General features: G+C 44.5%; 1 protein-coding gene and 2 non-coding genes across 26 annotated transcripts in view; all 3 read right to left on the bottom strand.

Annotated features, from left to right (window-relative positions):
* Positions 1-562: 562 nt before the first annotated feature.
* Positions 563-16,851, bottom strand: part of UBAP2L (ubiquitin associated protein 2 like) — a 44,270-nt gene continuing 27,981 nt past the window's right edge. For 4 of the 24 annotated variants that reach the window (XM_036857880.1, XM_036857869.1, XM_036857858.1 and 1 more), the window contains 14 exons: positions 16,365-16,554; positions 15,584-15,638; positions 14,359-14,533; positions 13,670-13,742; positions 12,409-12,604; positions 12,230-12,318; positions 10,920-10,973; positions 10,215-10,296; positions 9,231-9,448; positions 8,741-8,846; positions 3,940-4,007; positions 2,655-2,852; positions 2,188-2,238; positions 724-1,338 (listed from right to left, as the gene is read on the bottom strand). In XM_036857880.1, coding sequence (XP_036713775.1) covers positions 1,243-1,338; positions 2,188-2,238; positions 2,655-2,852; positions 3,940-4,007; positions 8,741-8,846; positions 9,231-9,448; positions 10,215-10,296; positions 10,920-10,973; positions 12,230-12,318; positions 12,409-12,604; positions 13,670-13,742; positions 14,359-14,533; positions 15,584-15,638; positions 16,365-16,554 — 1,651 coding nt within the window. In that variant the 3' untranslated portion in view covers positions 724-1,242. Of the gene's footprint in view, positions 1,339-2,187; positions 2,239-2,654; positions 2,853-3,939; positions 4,008-6,923; positions 7,328-8,740; positions 8,847-9,230; positions 9,449-10,214; positions 10,297-10,919; positions 10,974-12,229; positions 12,319-12,408; positions 12,605-13,669; positions 13,743-14,358; positions 14,534-15,583; positions 15,639-16,364; positions 16,555-16,851 lie in introns of those variants that run through there. The other 20 variants (XM_036857919.1, XM_036857980.1, XM_036857938.1 and 17 more) reach the window with 13 other exon arrangements.
* On the bottom strand, positions 10,381-10,516 carry LOC118887329. The gene has a single exon (XR_005017979.1). It is a non-coding gene; the product is annotated as a small nucleolar RNA SNORA58 (small nucleolar RNA).
* LOC118887334 lies at positions 15,944-16,080 on the bottom strand. Its single transcript, XR_005017980.1, has one exon. It is a non-coding gene; the product is annotated as a small nucleolar RNA SNORA58 (small nucleolar RNA).

Below are 16,851 nucleotides of genomic sequence, written 5' to 3'. Positions count from 1 at the left end.
CTAATTCTTCCAGGCAGGGTCTGCAACCACCAGGATAAAGACTTAGTAAGAGAGCAAGGGAAATCTATTGAAGAGTCTTGGGAGAGAATCTGGGGCTATAAGTATCCCCTTTTTCGGGTCACTGACTTTAAAAGCCTCCCCCTCGCTCTACCCCCACCTCCATCCCAACCCTGGGCTTGCTCTAGACTCCTCCTTTTCAAGGGGTTGGATATTAGCTACTTGAAGTGAAAGCACTCAAGAAGTAAGAACTACTGCTTCAGTTTTGCTAGCCAACAGTGCATGTTGCCCTCATTTCTTTCCAGTTCATTTGCCTGGACCCATCTAAATTAAATTTTGATTCTACAAAGCCATTTCTTTCAAATCCTGCTTAATCCTCTCCCCTTCCACCCAATATCTGCTCTCCCTTCACTGCCTAAAATCTGCTGTAGATCTGGAGGAAATGAAGATTTGCAGTGATTCTTTCCAGGCACCACGCTGTGTAATTCTTAGGGGAAGGGGGGAAGGGAATGCCCTCAAGGGCAAGATGATACTAGCACATTAAGGTCAGAGGAGTTCTTAAAGGGCGAAGATTTCATTTTATTCCACTGCCTTCGGGGCCTGCTAGAGAAGGCCCAGTTGGTACAGTAATACTTATTCACCAAGCTGGTCATCGACGAGACTGAGGATATCCTAGACGGAGCAAGAATGGGCAGAGGCTGAAGGTAGAGGTTTTCTTTTTATATATACAAGACACATTAATCCATTAAATTTGAGGACACAGTACAAAAAAAAAAAAAAAAACACTTCAACTAATTCATCTGACAATGCTGTTCATATTCATGACGCCATTTTTTTGTTGTTGTTGTTTTGTTTCCTAATAATAAAGGAGGAGACTTAGGGCTGTTGGGCTGATATATATTTGGGGGTCCCCCCTCCCTACCTCACCCACACACCACCAGGGTGAACAGGAGGAGGAGAAGGGAGGGCAGGGCCCACAGCAAAGTTTCATAATCTTGAATGCAAGGGGGGAGGAGAAGAGGAAAGGAAGAAAAAAAAAGGAGAAATACAAATCCTATAATACATACAACAGAGTGGGGATGGTATGGGAATGCGACAGACATGAAGCTGAGGCATAGGATGGGCCGCTGGGGGTGGGGGCAGTGGAACCCCCCCACATTCCTTTCTCTCTTTGATGCTGTTTCCATAGTTGCCAGGCTGAGAAGCCCTCTCAGAAGATGGGACCGGGAGAAGAGAGTCAGGGCCTCAGTTGGCCCCCCAGCTGTAGCTGTTGTAGGCAGACTTGTTGGTCTGGGGCTTCTGCGGGATGGAGCTGGTCTGGCTACGTTGCCCGCTGCCCGTCTGCAGGGGAATGGGAGGGTGAATGGGGAGGAAAAAGATGTCTAGTTAGTGGGACAAATTTATGACATCTTCAGGTGGAAATCTGGAAATTGTTTTACTCTCCCATTCCCCTTGCTTAGAAACTACTCTGAAGCTTACTTCTCAACCATAGGAAATTTGTTTTATACAGCAGTTAGAGCACCTCTGACAAGTAAAAAAACACTCTCAAACTTTAAATAAGGGAAAGATGAAAAGAGGGCGGGATACTTTTAGAGACAAGATAGTGCATCAGTTCTACTAATTTTCAATTTCACCTTCTCCTCACCCCCCAAACCCACCTTCCCCTGATCCGAGGAAAGGCTACTCTCTAGAGAGAATTACAGCCTCTTGGAGATGAGTGATCACAAGGTGATTTCACTTTCACTGATCCCCATGAATGCCTCAATTTGGACATGTCTTTGAGAGCAAAGCAGCCCTTATTCTACCTCCGCAACCACCTATGAGGAAGGGGGAGAGGTCACCTGCACCACCCCAGGGCTCCCCACCCCTACCACACATCTGCGAGCCCATTTCAGGAAAGGTAAGAGAGACAGTCTGAGGCCCCAGGCTCCAGATGCTGCCCCAAGAATCCTTTCCATTCCGGTAACCAAGTGTTTCAAGAGTCGGGGAAGGGTAGAAAGAAAAAGAGGACACTGAGGAGAGGAGGACAAGACAGGAACGGGAGGCCAGAGAGCTCAGCAAGGTGTTTGTGTTTGTGTATCCCGATTTGTGACCGTGCAATCTTTTCTCTTCAAGTTCCCTGAGACTGTGGAGGTGAAATGGGGACTGAAAAGGAGTGGGTTCAAGCATATCATCATTCAGTTTCATTACCTGCTCCTCCTGCTGGCGCTGGCAACAGAGAATCATCTGCAAATATGGTAGCTGAGGCAGAACCAGGATATATGGAAAATAAAGGGACAAACTTTGACAATAGAACTCCACCATTAGAAGGGAAAGCTATAATGTCAGGGAAGGGGGAAGGCTGGGAGAGGTAAGAGGGGAGGTGTGACCCAGGTCTGATAGGATGAGGACAACTGTGCTATGGGAGGAGGTGGAGGAGAAAGGCACCAAAGGAACTGGGCAGAAAAGGTTTCAATCTGGCCTCTTCTCTGACATCTCCTTTGCCGGCCACTCGTGTTGTGTGCGCTTGTGTCTGTATGTGCTGTGTGCCCATGGCTGGCGCTGGGGAGGACTGGGTGAAGGTGGTGGTGAGGAAGGGTAAGAAAAGGAAAGGGGAGGTAGTTTTAGGGTATAGGAAGGAAGAGGAAGGGAAAGGAAAGAGGGGGAAGGGCTATTACCTGGCCATCCTGCTGCAGGTGATGGTGAAGGATCTGGGAGTGCGGTTGCTGATGGGGGGTCAGAATGTGCATAAAGGGGGCAGGTGGGTAAGCAGCAGCTGTGGCCGGATTGATGGGCCCCCCACTTCCTAGGGCTGAAGGCAAGTTGAAGGAGGCAGCAGGAGTACCGGAATGAAAACCTTGTTTCTCAAAGGACTGCTATCCAGGAGAATGGGAGGAGAGAGAGTAAAAGGGATCAGCAAACTAATCCTCAGAATTTCTGAACCCAAGATCCCCCACCCTCAGAAAGCAGCATGGTGTCATAGAATGAATGCTGCACCTGAAGTCAGACATTCAGGTCTCAGCCTCAGCTTTACCCTTTAACAGCTGTGTGATCCTGAGAAAATTCATCTCTCAGCTTCATTTTCTCTTAACATAAATCACGGATGCTATTAACCTCTCAGTTGTAAGGACCAAATGAGAGGATAGATGTGAGAGCACTTCGTAAATTCTAACATCATTCATGAACACAGTGAAATCTGCTGACTACTCTTAGCACAAACAGGGATACCCCTGGAGTTGGGTAAAAATTAGAACTCCTTGGATATTTCAAAAGAAATGAATACACACTGAGGTATCTTGAGTGTTAACTGTCTTGGCCATGAAAGACTCCACCATAACTCCTCATACTTTATAGCAAACTTTTAATTATTTATGGTGTGTGTTGGGAGGAGCAACACAATACAAATCTGTGGATAATTCAGATGCCTGACTTTAGCTACTGGGTTGTGTCCTCTCCTACTCTGTTTATAGATATATTTACAAAAAGAATGGAAAGAACTAGTTTCCCTTCATTCCATATCTGTTCTCTCGGAAACTTATGAAAAGGTTGGGAGTGGGTATGTAAAGGGCCAGGATAGTTGCACAGTAAATCACATGACATATCACAACAATTTACCACACTGCACCTTCCTGTAACATTTTTCTTGCTTTTTCCCAGAGGGCTAAATTTAAACTTCTTCAAGAAACTAAGGTTTAGAGACACTCATTTTCTAGTAGAATGGATTTCCTGACACCTCTCTTAGGGTTGTTCTTCACTGTATTTTTTTCCCCCTTTGGCCGCCACTCAGCTTGCGGGACCTTAGTTCCCCGACCAGGGACTGAACCCGGGCCATGGCAATGAGAGCGCCAAGTCCTAACCACTGGACCGCCAGGGAATTCCCATGTTCACTGTACTTCTATCATTCCAACTCCACCTCCTCTATGTCATTTCTTTTTCCACTTCTATCCAGAGCCAGGCACCTACCTGGGTTTTGGAGTACACAGAACCCGAGATATCTGGCACGCCTGTGTTACTGGAGGTGACTGATACACCTGGGGGAGGAGGAAACAGACAGGAGGATTAGCTCAGCTAGCTGCCTGGCCCCATCCCTGGGAGATGATGTGTGTAGTAGCCCTTCTAGCTATAGCACTGCAAGGGAATTTTGGTCTGTTTTTCCAGCTTCATGTCAGTCCTGAGGGATAAGAGTTCATGACACAAAAGCTCCCTAGGTTCTCCTGCCCTTTCCAGATGTGTACTGAGTATTTATGTGAGAGTGAGGTGTGTTGTATTGGGGAGGACTAGGGAATATAGCCAAACCTCACTAGCATATGGTTTTCAAAACACTTTTCTGTGCCAAAGCCCAACAGGATTGTATTAAACTTTTAACGTCCATTTCAAATCAACTGACCCAAACTCCACTCAGTTCTGCAGTCCTGCTCCTGAATGGGCTCAAAATCCATGCCTCCACAGCATAAGGTAAGTATTAGAGGAGCACTCCTATTCAACCCCCAAGAGCACTTTCATTCTCAGAGCCTCAGTTTACTTAGTCCAGCTTCCCCAGTCTTGGCACTTCTACGCTACAGACTTATGATTTAAAGAGCTGGCACAAAGGCTAATTTCCATTTACTCAGTTTAAGCCAAAGCATGGAGAGAGAGGGGTAAGGAAGGTAGATAGGGGTAGGCTATCTCCTACAGCCTAGGTGGAACACAAAAATCCAACTGTCATTCTAGTTTACAACTTCACCTTTTCCACGAGATAAAAGCTCTAATCCATACTCGAGCAACTTGCATGTTTCCTATTGAAAACCTCCCTACCACCAACTACAATTTTAAGGAAACCACAATAGTACAATTCTCCATTTTGATTTGTACTCCTTAAACTGAAATACACATACTGTACCTCCTAGGGTATGGGGCAGTAAGTCAAGGATAGGAAAAAGCCATCAAGTAAAATAACCCAGCAACTTACTTGAGAAATTGTATACCAATATTGAAGGAAAAGTAACTCAAATTTAACTAGGAATTTAGAGCATCCTTTCTAAATATCTGTTAGTTTTCAGGAAGTGAGATAAAATGAAACCTCAGAAAAACTTTGCATTTCAGTTTATGTCTTTGGATCATTCTCCTCTGCTGTTAGAACACTTTGTTGAGAGTTTTTTGGAAGCCCTAAACTGACCAAATCACAAATGAGGAATTCTCCATTCACCCACAATTCAACAGCAATCTCCCTTCAAACTCCAGAACCCAAATCCTCTCTAGACCAAGGCAGCCTTCAAAAGCTAAGCCCACCTTGGACAGCCACTTTAGAATCTTCCCAGTAGAAGTGGCATCTTACTCTGGAGAACCCTCCCACATCACAAGGCCAGACAGTTCTAGGGAGGAGCAAATACCAACTAGGAAAAGAACAGAACTACAGAAACCAAGCATGAGAAAATACTTCCCATCTCCAAAGTATCAACTCTACACTTTAAAGGCACTTAAGAAAAAGGGGACAATACAGGAACTAACATGATAGTTTTTTCCCTTCCCTTTTCAAGCCCCAGGTGCCCATTTGGCAAATCACTGGTAACAGGCGTAACTTTAAGAACAGGAGTTCATTTATGTAAAAAGCTAAGCTAATGAGGAGGTTTGTGTGGAAGGGTTGAGAGTAAGGTGTAATAGGATATAAATGGAACATTTTTGAGGGGAACCAGAAGAGACAATGATCTTTACTGCAAAGGCTCAAACAGCTTGCTGACACCACTTGGTCACCCCATACAGAATGGGAGAAATGGCTGATTCTCAAGCCAGGTGGTAGGGAGGAATTTAGTTCCAATGTGCCCCTACCTGGTCTCATTCTTTCCAGAGGGTGGACTAGCTAAAAAACAGCTTCTAGTCTAGAGGCCTTAATTGGCCTGTTGGTTGAAACAACTGGAAATGCTGGAAAAAAGAGAATACTTTGTGTAGTAGCCCTAAATGGCCTCGGTGTAAGCATCTGAGACCCTAGAAAATAATGGGCATTGGTTTCCCTACCTATCATTCACCAGTAATTAGCAATCTCCTCAGACTACAGTTTTCTTGCTTTCCTTCCAACAGTCAACACACCCTGATTACCCCCACTCCCAAGCAGTGATGATCATACAAACACAATGTGGATGGCCGGGAGGAGAAACAAGAACCAATCTCTCCCAGCATGGCAGCCCCTGGGAAGGCTGGTCACACTCACAGGACAAAATTACTCCAGAGGGCTGGGAACAAATACAAAGAAAGTGAAATATCTAGGTTTCCAATTAACCAAGGACAGAGTTCTCACTGTCCAAGTTAACTCTATGAACGAAGGGCTGACGGTGTACCAGTTGGACTGAGAGGGGATGAGAATTTCCATAGTCAAGGAGATGTCTAACCAAACCTCTCTCACACATTCTTAACTATACCCACAAGTGCAAAACGACTAATAATCCACAATCCCTGAAAAGCCATCGAGGGACTAAGAACAATGATCCAGGCTAGAACAGTTTCCACAGCCTGAGTCATCAACTAGCTGGTCACTAATGACTTTATCTGATCTCAATCAGCCACTTGGCCTTTGGGAACCAGATGTGGGAATTAAGCCTTGGAAGATACTTTCCTAACAAAAGCTCTGAACACCATCTCTTCAGCCTTTCACAATGACATGACACGAACTTTTTTGTCCTTTCTCCTCTGCTTATGTCAGAGACAAGGGGAAGATCTAAATGGAAAAGTGAAGAGCTATAATAAGCATGGAGAATCGGGCATTTTCTACAAATAGCTTTCCTGACTAACCAATCAACAGGCTGGGAACTGAGGCCACTTCCCCTCCCCCACCTTAATAAAATCACCATACTGAAAAGTTAACAGTTCTTTGGCTATGCTGGGGTTTGATTGAAAAGGCCACCCTCCACCCTTCATCCACAGCACAACATTGGCTCCTAGTGTCCAGAAAGACATGCACGGAAAGAACGCCAGAGTTAGCTAAAGAAATACCACAGTTTATTGAAGACTACAAATATTTTGTTACAAGTTGAAACTACATGCCTTCCAGAAATCAAAAGCAACAGCAGGTGTGTGCATTGATGCTTCGGAGGAGGTGCTGCACCGCTTGAATTCGAAATGGGTAAGACAGGGTCAGACACATGGGGGAGAGGGAAATGGGGGAAGGGCAAGTTCAAAAGCCCAGAAGGTATCCACCAACTCATTTCCCCAAGCCACGCAGGCCATGGCCACAGCTCAGCAGGCTCTCCTCAGTGGTCTGGTTTCTGAAACAAGACTTCAGTGCAAATTTACACACACACACAAAACACAGCCCCCAGCCTTGGGCCAAATTAGCTCTCTGCCGTCCAGAAATGCTTGTAAGGGGGTGGATATTTTCTTCCTAAAAGGAATCAAATACATAAAAATAAATGAATTTAGAGGTTGATGAGGAATGGGATGACAAGAGCCCTCTGTGGGGTTGGGAACTGGGGATTCTTAAAGGGCTGTTATAGGAGGTCTCTGAAATCTTAAGGGAAGTATGAAGCTAGGATTTCCAAAATCAGCTATGCCATTTTCTTCTATTACCAATCATCTACCCCTTCAAATTCTTGAACCTGGTCCAGCTAAGACCTAAATCTAATATTCTTGGAATAGGGCCACTCCAAGACAAAAGCTTATAATCCTCCCCACCAAAGACTAGGGTGGACCTGCTCAGTGAGAGGGGGGCCCTAGGCACAAGGAGTCTGGGTATTATTAAATCTCAATGGGGTCTCTCAGGATTTCTTTAGTTTAAATCTTGACCCACTCTAAGTCATACAACACAGTTCAAAGCTCCACCTGTTAGATCCCAGACCTACTGCCCTCTTTGCTCAGCTCAGTTTCCCAATAATTGAAAACCTTGGGCAATTTTAACCACCTGGAGCCCATACAAGGGTGAAGAACACAGATGTAGCTCCATCCAAATCACCATGTAACCATAACTAAGCTAAGAATTTTAAAGGACAATCCTCAACTCCAACCCCAAGCAATGGCAACCACCTCCTCCCCATACACATCTACAAGGCACTGAAAAAAGTAGATGGAATTGTTTTATTCAAAGACTCTTACTCCCTGTCCTCCAAAAATGGAGAGTAGGTGTCAGGTATGGGAGCAGGGGATAGGCTAAGTATCTTTTAGGTCAGCACCCATTCAGAGGATTCCCGTATTTCCCTCCCTGCCATCAGAGGTGCAAATGGACTTTGCAAAGAGACCAGCCATACAAATGAAGGAACCTAAAGGTCCAACTCTCCCTCTATTGAGTATTCATGCCTTACTCCTTTCTCTCCACATCTTCGGCCCTCTAGATAGGCAATAAAAAGGGGCCACATGAGAAAAGCAGTACTACAAAGAGATTTAAGCCAAACCTACCACAGCATGCTAGCTAAGAACCCATTTAACTCTTCTATTCAGTGAATATATCCCCTATTGTACTACCAATACCTTAAATGTTAACACTTGCCTCCACTGACATCTCAGTAAAATCTTGGGGCCCTCTGCTTCCCACCCAAAGTTTAGGCCAGCCAACATATTCTAATAGCCAACTCATGCGCCAGGGCATTCCCGTCATGAGTAGTGGATACACATTCTAGCATTAAGCTCCTCTGTTGGTGCTGCTCAGACAGACACCCAAGTCAGGCAGACATTAACAATCATACACGGAGCAGCAGCACACCCTCACCAACCCTGTTTTCTCAAGCACCAGATCTTCCTCCCTGAAGCTCATTTAATGACATCCCACAGACACCAATGACAGCCAGGGTCAAGGTGAGCTTACCAGTGTTGTATCCATGAGACCCATATCCACTTGGCTGTTGGAAAGGGGTGGCTGATGCATTCACACTGACATTCACACCATGCTGCTTGGAAGAGGTAGGAGCCACCTGAAGAGCAATAGGCCAGAACTACATTGAAATGGCAGCAAAGTACCACTCAACCGACCCCTTCTACTCCAGAGACTGGGCATTCAGCTGGCTACCCACTCTGATGTATGCTGTCCACAGTTTACTTAGCAAAATGGGTTCAGGGAATGAATGAGAGTCTGAGGGAAGCAAAGCTGTACATTCCCCCTTTAGCTAATTCTACGAATGGGTAATCCCTTATCCCAATCCCAGCCCCACTCCCTCTCCCAGGCCAGAAAGAGGCCAGAGGTGGAAACTGTTCCTCTTCATTCATTATTAAAAAGTCATCTAGCCTTGAAAGCAGCTAGCATAGTGTCCAGGGCTAGGACTCTTCACCACAAGTAAAGACCAAGCCCAAGTACTTACAGGGAACACAGCAGGCCCATACTGGAAGGTGCTGGGGAGGCCCGGGACCCCTGTGTAGTATGGCAGGCTGGTGTAACTGTAGCCAGGAGGCAGCGCCGGGTTCAGGAATGTCTGCTGCGTGGTATGGTGAGTCTGTGTCTGGTTCTGCTGGGGCTGGGCCAAGGTTGTGGCCGGGGCCGGGGAGGAGGCATCCCCACGGCCGAACTTTGTGAGGTCACCTGTGACACGAGAGGCTAAATGTATCTGCCTCTTTCACCCCCCAACACCAATGCAGAATTTCCTCTTCTGGTTTCACATGATTCCAGGAGAGCCTTCAGAGACTATTAAAGTTCAATGCTTTGAATTACATTTCTTTGCGGCTCCATTTAGCACTGCTCAGCACACACTCCGCACAGTGCTAGTCAAGGACTAATGTTGCATGACTGTGCAATACTGTGGCAGAAACCGGCTCCCAGAATAAAGCTCCTGTATGATTTCCCTGCCCACCTGTTTTCTTTCATCTCTTCCCCACCCCACCCCCTCCTTTCCTTCTCTGCTTCCCCTCCATGGGGAAAACTCCATGCTGGACTTGAAAAACAGTGCTAGATCAGGGAAAATGACAGGTCAATAAGGTCAACAATAGGTCAGGCCCTGGCCTAGCAAGGCAATGAGACTGCCACATGAGTAAGGAACAGGAGCAGAGATGAGTAGAGGAAGGCAAGTTCAACCACAGTACTTCCTGGAAAAAGCTAGAGAATAGCTGAGAAGTCAACACATCATCCGGAGTCACAGGGAGACAACAGAAAGCGGGATGAGAAGCCAAGTTGCTACATGCCCATCTTCAGCAGGATTCTGAATCTACCAACCCTGATTTACCACATCCATTTTGTACTTCTGTCAAAGATCTTAATTAAAGTGAGAACTGGATCCCTTCCTTCTACTAATCAGGTTTCTGCCACCAAGGCCAACACAACTTCCCTTTATTCAGCCCCATCCCAATCCTACCAGAATAAGGGTTGCTGGCCAGGCTACCATCCCTCCCAGTCAGCGGAGTGGTGGGTGTGGGAAATGGGATGCTGTAGTAATCCTGAAAGAGAGAGATAAAAGAGCAGAGACTCAGTGCCACTCATTCCCAGAAGTGAGGACATGTCATTCAGCGTGAGAAGCAAGAGAATGTTGGAGTACTGCAATTTATCCAGCCATTGATTAAGCTGGCTTGAACTGGCACAAACTCCATATTACTCTTGCATACACTGTCCCCCCTGCCTGGCCATGGGGACAGTCAGGCAAGGTCTACAAGTATGCCCACCAGGAAACACTTCAAGTCCATCAGTAGCAATAATATTCTCAAACCTCTAGATATTATCCCTAATAGTCTACTACTACTGAGAAAACAGATCTTCCTTCTGGAATTCATCAAAGTGTTTGAGACATACAGGAAGCATCCCAAGAGCTCCACAGTACTCTGAGCTTTAGAACAGGTTAAAATGTGTTTACTTCAAAGATGCCACAACTCTGATTAAAAAAAAAAAAATTACCTTCTGTTAGAACCACTCTCTAAGTACATTCTAATATATCTTAAAGTATGTGTATGGAGGTATGGCTTGAGAAAGAGCCAAGTCTGTGACTTATCAACTGAACATTTGGAATAATCCAAACATTAATTTTAAGATCACTTTCTTTTCCTAAGCTCTACAACCATATACTCACCAATGGAAATCTTGTCTGAAGCATCTGCAAGTCATCATAACCATATACTTGTGGCTGAAAGATACAAACATGTAACAATATTAATGAGGACTGGTCATGATGGTAGCAAACCAAGGAGCTAACAGACAAGATAAATCAACATTCATCCTCATTCTTAAGAAGAAGAGGACATAAATTATTTCATTTTCTTTAAGAAAGAAGTGAAATACAAAGAGATTACATGATTCATGAAAGGTCTTGAAGCTTTCCTCGAGCTACACAGTGATTCAACTAGGCTGGCCTCTGGGTAGCAGTAGGGTATGCACAAGTCATACACACATAGCCTGCTTTATTCTACCTGTCTTTGTCTCCTTTGCCCTTCAAAATATGGCTTAAAATTTATCTCCTTCAGAAAGGATTCACATTTTACTCTACTCTTTAATGTTTGGGTACTAAGGTAGTGTGTTAGATATTAAAAAAGTGCTAATGGATGTTTCATTTGTATGATATTCTTCTAGACTCTCTGAAGGCAAAAACAAGTTGTTTTTTTTTAAATTTTTATTGGAGTATAGTCGATTTACCATGTTGTGTTAGTTTCAGGTGTACAGCAAAGTGAATCAGTTATACATATATATCCACTCTTTTTAGATTCTTTTCCCATATAGGCCATTACAGAGTACTGAGTAGAGTTCCCTGTGCTACACAGTAGGTTCTTATTAGTTATCTATTTTATATACAGTAGTGTGTATATGTCCATCCCAATCTCCCAATTTATCCCTCCCCCCACCACCCCCGCCCTAATCCCCTGGTAAACATAAGTTTGAAAAACAGATGTTTTTTAAAAAATTTTTAAAATAAATATCCTTCATCTTAATAGGCACTGAATACACGAAGCTGATACAAGACACAACAGAGCAAAAGGCTACTACTGTCAGTCACCTATTCTCAGATAGCCCCAGACTAAGTCAGGGAACTCTACTCCGACTAGGTCAGAGGCAGCATAGACCCCCAGAAATTAGGAATCACTCCAACTAGAGAAAATAATTTCCTAAGAAATTGAAAGGGATTCTAGTTAGACACTCTGGCCTTTGGCTTCTGAGGCCCAGAAATTGTGTTTCACCCAAGAAAATACACAATAGAGGACCTGGTCTAGGTTTAGTCCTTCCTCTCTAAAAAATTATTTTTTTCCAAAACTACAAAGATTAAAAACTTGTTTACATGTGACAACCACTCATTTATTATTTAATTATATTCTTCCACCTGAAGCCATAGCCATAAAGAATAGCCATACCACCTTCCTCTTCTGGAGAAGATCCTTCAGTCTCACTTACCGGGTAGGCATGTAACAGCCCCGGAGCCATAATATATGGATTAGGCAACAACGGCGGGACCCCAGGAGGGAGGTTGGGAGGAGCTTTTCCTGAAAGAGAAATTATATTTTTATCTTGTCACACTATTACTTTGCTCGTCCATACCAAAGGAATGCAATTCATCTTCTATGCAGGGTTACCTGAAGTCGTAGCAACTGAGCTTCGAGTGGAGGCTGTGACGGTAGAGTTGCTGCCTAGGCTGAGGCCCAAGCTACTGCCACTATTGAGACTGGAAGAGACACTGACCACTGGGGGAGGTGCAGAGACTGTGCTGGATGTGGTGGAGAAAGTGCTGGAGGAAGAATGAAGATTCGCCTCACTCTCCACGCTTGTGTGCTTCAAAAAGGCCGTGCAGTGGAAGAGAGGAGGAGGAAACAGTGATTAGTATAACAGGTCAGGAAAGACAATCCCTTCTGTTGATTATATCACACCAACTTCTCAATTAAAAAGGCTGAGGCAGGGTACTAGGGTGCTCTCTGCCAAAGTAATTAGAAGAAGTTACTAAATACTGTCTGGCTACACATTCCCCAACATTCATCTGGTAAAGATGGTAACAACAGACCCACTGCACATTATCACCCTGTTCAGAAAGGCAGCAGAGCGAGTAGGGACAAACTCCCTAGAAACCAACACTGACTAGTCAATGAGGAGACAGAAGATAGGTCTGAAAAATATATCATAGTCTTCTCTCCCACATTCTTCTTCACTAGGCCAGCACAACGGACCAGTTCACAAGCTAGAAAGAAGTACAAGTTCTAATGAATTTAAACCTGAAATAGTATACTTGAGGAAAGAGAGATTCCTGAGAAAGCCTTAACCCTCATTACCTTGCCCCAGGCTTTTGACAAACCAGACACCTTTGCCCAAAACAGGTCCTTCTGAAGTTAGTTTTCTTCCTTACCATCTCAGCTTAATTCCACAAATTGTTATAAAATCACAACAGTGAAATTAATTCTTTGGCCAAAAGCTCTCATCTGGCCTCTACTTTCATAGGATGCCCAGACTCAAACTGATTATTTTCAGGACTCATGTCTGCCATACCCCAGACCAATGAATGAAAATGGGTGTACCAGTTAGAAAGGGATGTATGTTCTTACAGAATTTATCATAGCATACAAAGCCCCACCCAATTACAGTGTTAAAAAAAAAAAGGTCATATATTCAAAAAAAGTCACTTCCAGGGCTTTGAGAATTGGCCTACAGCTCTGCAATATTTCTGGATTCTTCTGCCTCTCTTGGCTTCAAACATCCTTTTACTCCTTTCCTGAAACTTTAGATGAATTATCATTTTGCCACCTCATGAAGAAATTTTCAAGAGTCCCTTCTTGGGAGACTCTTACAGTTGGATAGTTGTTTAAGTGTAACAGGACCACACTTCCTCTTTTATAGCATCACACTTACCAAAAGAGTGGATGTCGAAGTGCGCCCAGAAGATGTTGATGATGAAAGGGTATTCTGCTGAGTAGATAACGTGCTGTAAGGTAAAAGAGGTTGCCATTAGCCATAGGGCTATGGTTACCTGACCTGAAGCTTCAGTCAAGAACACAGGCCAGACACAGAGAACTGACTTGTGGTTGCCGGCAGGAGGGGTGGGGAGGGATAGCGTGGGAGTTTTGGGTTAGCAGATGCAAACTAGTATATATACAATGGATGAACAACAAGGTCCTACTGTATAGCACACGGAAATATATTCAATATCCTGTGATAAACCATAATGGAAAAAAATATTAAAAAAAATATGTATATGTATAACTGAATCACTTTGCTGTACAGCAGAAATTAACATAACATTGTAAATCAACTATACATCAATTGAAAAAAAAAAAGAACATAGGCAAAGAAGGCAGAATATGGGACCAAGGAGATCTGAGATCATATGGTAAACACAATGGCCAGCCAGGGGTAGTGAGCAGTTAAAGCAAGAATGGGTGTTGAAAAAGGGGAAAAAGCCTCCTGTCTTTACTTCCCATAGCTTTTAGGTCACCCACTTAGCTAATGTGGTCTCTGCTAGGCAGAGAGGACAAGATAGAACCAGAGAGCTCTGTTATTACTACTCACCAACCCAAACCTCCATCCTCACCCCAAATCACCTGCTGTGTTGTGTGGTGGTAGTATTTGGAATCTCCTCATTGTGGCTCAAGCCACCCAAGGAAGATGAGTGCTGATTGGTTGTTGTCAGTAAGGAAGCTGCAGATACCGTTTCACTGAGAGGGGGGATGCTAGAAGTGGAAGGTGAGTCAGATTTCACAGCAGAGCCTGTAGCACCTGGAAATAAAGATAGGAATTCACCTCATCAGAGGAAGTTATTAAGAGGTGACGACAGGGCTTCCCTGGTGGTGCAGTGGTTGAGAATCCGCCTGCCAATGCAGGGGACACGGGTTCAAGCCCTGGTCTGGGAAGATCCCACATGCCGCGGAGCAACTGGGCCCGTGAGCCACAACTACTGAGCCTGCGTGTCTGGAGCCTGTGCTCCGCAACAGGAGAGGCCGCGATGGTGAGAGGCCCGCGCACCGCGATGAAGAGTGGCCCCCGCTCGCCGCAACTAGAGAAAGCCCTCGCACAGAAACGAAGACCCAACACAACCAAAAATAAATAAATAAATTTATAAAAAAAAAAAAGAGGTGACGACAGCCCTAGACTGTCCCAGAGACAAGAGTGTGAGTCATTTAGTAATGGACCACTAACATTTAGGTACAATCTTTTCTTTTTTTTTTAATTCCAAGCATTTCACAGCACTGATCTCATTCGTCCAATAAAGAGAACCCAGAGGATTATCACTGTTACAAGACAGAGAACCTGAAACTTACGATAGTTTGAGATTAAACAGCAAGGTAGAAAGAACCAAGCTAAGACTATACCAGGAGTTTTGATCATTGAGGCAGGGCTCTTTTCACAACAATCTACGAAATGCAAAAATATTTAAAGGGGAGGGCTTCCCTGGTGGCGCAGTGGTTGAGAATCTGCCTGCTAATGCAGGGGACACGGGTTCGAGCCCTGGTCTGGGAAGATCCCACATGCCGCGGAGCAGCTGGGCCCGTGAGCCACAACTACTGAGCCTGCGCGTCTGGAGCCTGTGCCCCGCAACGGGAGGGGCCGCGATAGTGAAAGGCCCGCGCACCGCGATGAAGAGCGGTCCCCGCACTGCGATGAAGAGTGGCCCCCACTTGCCGCAACTAGAGAAAGCCCTCGCACGAACCGAAGACCCAGCACAGCCAAAAAATAAAATAAATAAATAAAAATAAAAGTAGCTATAAAAATATTTAAAGGGGAGTAAAAACACTACAACTGAGAGGAAAAAGCCTGGAGAACACTCACCTTCAACAGATTGCGTGGTCTGTAACTGCGTGGCCTGCACAGAACTGAAGCCATTCTGGTACAAAAAACAGAGGAATAAGAAACAGACAAACTCAAGTGAATAGGTCAAGTTAGCACACTGACTCAGCTTAACTTCTGTCAACCAATTTCTTTCAGAGAAATTCTACAAGTTAATGAAAGGATTAACATAATGTATACTACCTAAACAAAATAAAAACAACAAAAATTTAGAAACAACAAAAGTAAGATATACCAACCCTGTGTGACCCAGGGCAACAGAAGGCAATGCCCAAACTGCTGAAGAGATCCCAAACCCCAAACAGATACAGGAAAGGTCCAAATCCAGTGATCCCTGGGGGAGGATGTGGGAGGATGACAGTTCAGCCAAACCACCTATTCTGCTGGCTGCATCTGACAGTCACTCCACATTGCCTCTAGCATATGCTGTCCCCCTCACCAAGCCAAGACATAGCAAGGTGAGGTCTACTGATATGCACCCACAGAAGGCTGGCAATCAGATCTTCCAAGAAAACAGGTAATTGAGACTGATTCTACTAAAGAGAATGAATCTTTAGTGCAAAGAGAATGATCTTCTGGCTCTAAGTCTCCAAGGTTAGTGAAGAGAACTTTTATTTCACCAACCACAAAAATGTGGTTCAGGTTCTCAATCAGCACTTCAGAGGTGTCTTAGCACCATTTGTCAAGAAGTAAAACACTTATATTTCAGAGATTTTGCCCACTATTCTCCTAACCAATGCCCAGGGGTTCGTGAAGCCAATACCTTTGCCTGAGTCAAGTCCTTTTGGGGTGATGAAGAGATGGAGCTAGGGTACCGCCGAGTCTGTGTGGATCTTTGTTCATATAGAGGGCCCTGAGCATTATTTTGGGAGGTATAGGTTGTCGGCTGAATTGGGCCACTCTGATAACCGGACTCCTGACTCTGGTTAGATGAAATTGTGGATGAAGATTCACTGTGGGGAACGGAGAAGGAAAATCTGAGAGTAATGAATAGAGCAGATCCGCTGATACTAAAACAGTGGAGATCTACTACTTGTGTAAGTTGATTACAATCAAAAAGAAAAATTCCAGCAACAAATAAAAAACTGCCGCAATTTTCTCTTGACAACAGTAGGAATTTCCACCTCCTATAGAGCCAGGGATCTAAGCTAAGAATCGAGTTTAAAAACATTTTCAACTCTTAAAGGAAGAGAAAAAATTCTTGTTTCCTTACATCCTGCTGTTATTAGAAAAAGAGGCTAAAAGTCAGT

This window comes from Balaenoptera musculus, chromosome 1 (genome assembly GCF_009873245.2).
Source record: "Balaenoptera musculus isolate JJ_BM4_2016_0621 chromosome 1, mBalMus1.pri.v3, whole genome shotgun sequence".
Taxonomy (NCBI): Eukaryota; Metazoa; Chordata; class Mammalia; order Artiodactyla; family Balaenopteridae; genus Balaenoptera; species Balaenoptera musculus.
This window is presented reverse-complemented; position numbering and strand designations above follow the sequence as displayed.